The sequence below is a fragment of the Muntiacus reevesi genome, chromosome 9 (assembly GCF_963930625.1).
Source record: "Muntiacus reevesi chromosome 9, mMunRee1.1, whole genome shotgun sequence".
In the NCBI taxonomy this organism is placed as follows: Eukaryota; Metazoa; Chordata; class Mammalia; order Artiodactyla; family Cervidae; genus Muntiacus; species Muntiacus reevesi.
This window is the reverse complement of record NC_089257.1, coordinates 8089141-8092075: the sequence shown is the minus strand read 5'-3', so window position 1 is coordinate 8092075 and position 2935 is coordinate 8089141. Positions and strand designations below refer to the sequence as shown.

General features: G+C 43.4%; 1 protein-coding gene across 1 annotated transcript; it reads left to right on the top strand.

Moving 5' to 3' along the window:
• The first annotated feature begins 532 nt into the window (after positions 1-532).
• LOC136175262 (olfactory receptor 4C3D-like) lies at positions 533-1432 on the top strand. The gene has a single exon (XM_065945581.1). It carries the CDS (start codon positions 533-535, stop codon positions 1430-1432), a length of 900 nt encoding a protein of 299 aa, XP_065801653.1.
• The last annotated feature ends 1503 nt before the right edge of the window (positions 1433-2935 follow it).

The following is a 2935-nucleotide window of genomic DNA, read 5'->3' as shown; positions in this document are numbered from 1 at the left end:
AGTGATTCATTTTGGTATTATAAGATGGACCAGTAAAGGGAAAAGTCAACGATGATTTCCATGGTGATAGCGGATAGTAGAGGAAATATAGAAGATAATCAGGTGCATTGAACAGTACAATTAGGAGTTGGAAGTGTGGCTATGAAAAATATTTAGGAAAATTATTTTCCCATAACTGGGTATTTTTAATGAACTTATATATGTATATATATAAAATTTTTATTGTAAAAGGCTCCTTGAAGATATCAATCTAAAAAAATGAGAATTTATTCTTAATGGTTACAAAGCAAGAGATGTAATATTTTGTGGAGTTGTTTTGTCTGTGATTTAGCTTTGTATGTTGGGAAAATTACTGATTTGAAGTGCAGAAAATAATATGTATGTTTTTGCTTTGGGATTCAGGATTTGGTTTAATTATATTGCACATTGAATTCCCCCATTTTTTAATTTTTGAAATGTGTTATAAGAAGTAGTAACAATTTTTTCTTGGTAAACCTCTTTTCACCCAAGTTCTTGTGGCAGCTCATGATTCATGGATAGTTCAAGAAATGTCACGGAGTTTTTCATGCTGGGACTCTCACAAAACCCCAAGGTGCAGAGGGTCTTGTTTGTGTTCTTTTTGATTGTCTACCTGGTCTCAGTTGGGGGCAACCTGCTTATCATGATCACCATTGTCTTCAGCCCCACCTTGGGCTCGCCTATGTACTTTTTCCTCTCGTGTTTGTCCTTTATTGATACTTGCTATTCCTCGTGTATGACTCCCAAACTCATAGCTGACTCCTTGTATGAGGGGAGAGCCTTCACTTTTGAGGGCTGCCTGGCTCAATTCTTTGTAGCCCATTTACTGGGAGGGACTGAGATCATCCTGCTCACGGTGATGGCCTATGACCGCTACGTGGCCATCTGCAAGCCCCTGCACTACACGGCCGTCATGACCCGGCATCTCTGTGCCCTGCTGGTGGGGCTGGCTTGGCTGGGGGGCTTCCTGCATTCCCTGGCGCAGCTCCTGCTGGTCCTGCAGTTGCCCTTCTGCGGGCCTCACCACTTTGTCTGTGACTTGTACCCCTTGTTGGAACTTGCCTGCACCGACACCTCTGTCATCGGCCTGCTGGTGGTGGCCAACAGCGGCGTGATCTGCCTGCTGAACTTCCTCCTGCTGGCCGCCTCCTACCTCGTCATCCTGCGCTCCTTGAGGTCCCACAGTGCAGAGGGGAGGCGCAGAGCCCTCTCCACCTGCGGGGCCCACTTCACGGTTGTTGCCTTGTTCTTCGTGCCCTGTATATTTATTTACATGCGGCCGTCATCTACTTTGTCCATTGACAAAATAGTGGCCGTGTTTTACTGTATTTTGACCCCCATGTTCAACCCCCTGATTTATACCCTGAGAAATGCAGAGGTGAAAAATGCCCTGAAAAATCTCTGGAAAAAATGAGCAGTTGTGGATGGAGGATACAGGAACCTAGGGGAAGAAATGACCAGTCACTCTCAGAGAAGAATTCTTATTGTCATCATGAAAACTGAGAAATCATCAAAAAATTTCAGAATAAAGCTGATTTGAATGTTTGAAATTATGCCTGATATATCCATATCCTACGTTGTTGACCATGCAAGCGAGTATATGCCCCTTCATGTTTTTAATTCTTAAGTTTGTCCTAAACCACAGAGCACGGAAGTGCCACATTTCTCTTCCCAACTTGTGTTTGAGATGGAGCCTTCCTCAGTCATGAGCCAAATCTCCTATTTGAAATGTTACTAACCTGGTCCTCCAACTCTCCACATCAGAGTACTGATCACAACAGTTATTGATGATTCACCTGCACCTGATTTATCCTGACAGTGATATCAGAAAGAATCTATAGTTTAATGAGACTTTGAGAATACAGGGACTACAGTTAAGATTGAACTAAAGTCATGGAAGTGTATAGAATGGGTTTATACACTAAAACGTAAGCATGATTGTATGCTAACTGTAATGTGGGGTGACATTCTGAAACAAATGTCCAGTGTGCACCTGTGACCACACACACCTGCACCCGCACACACAAACACCCCTGCATGATGTATGGTTTATCGAGCATTGATCTGGTATTGGCACACCCTGCTCCACCGCTCACTCAGTCGTGTCTGACTCTTGCAACCCTATGGCCTGTAGCCAGCCAAGCGCCTCTTTCATGGGATTATCCAGGTGACAGTATTGGAGTGGGGTGCCGTTTCCTCCTTCAGGGGATCTTCCCCTCCCAGGGATTGAACCTGCGTCTCTTAAATCTCCAGCATTGGCAGGCAGGTTCGTTACCACTAAGCCGCCAGAGAGGCCCCACGTCTTATCATTCAGCTTAGTTCAATGGCTCAATCGTGTCCAACTCTTTGCGACCCCACAGACTGCAGCATGCCAGGCTTCCCTGGGAGTTCCCATACCAGCTCCCGGACTTTGCTTAGATTCATGTCTGAGTTGGCGATGCCATCCAACCATCTCATCATACTGATTATCAGATTCTCAGCAGGTTGAGATATTTAGCTACTTTAAGGAGATTTATGTTTCCGGGAAAATAGTAGACTGCTGGTGGGTGGGACAGTTTTTATTTTATCAAAACTTAGATAAACACAGGCATTTCCTGAATATAAGGAGAATAAAGGGTAGGTAAGAATGTTTTACCAGATGAGATTCTAATTTACAGGGACATTGCTTAAGACAGGGCATTGGTTCTTCCTCCTTCCCTTAAGTAAATAGGCAGATAGTCATTTAATAGAATCTTTCACTGACGGTCACAAAACTTTTTTTTTTTTTAAACATTGATTCATCCCTTTAGACTGTAGAAGGATGGGTAGCCTTTAACTAGGATTTCTCCAAGTTGAAGGAGAGCAAAACCCAGAAGTGTATATAATGTGTAAAGCAAGGGGAAAGAGTAATTTAACTTCTTAGGCATGATACTGTCTA

Excerpts from the sequence above, each read along its gene's own strand:
- LOC136175262 (XM_065945581.1), top strand. The coding sequence starts at position 533 with ATGGATAGTTCAAGAAATGTCACGGAGTTTTTCATGCTGGGACTCTCA.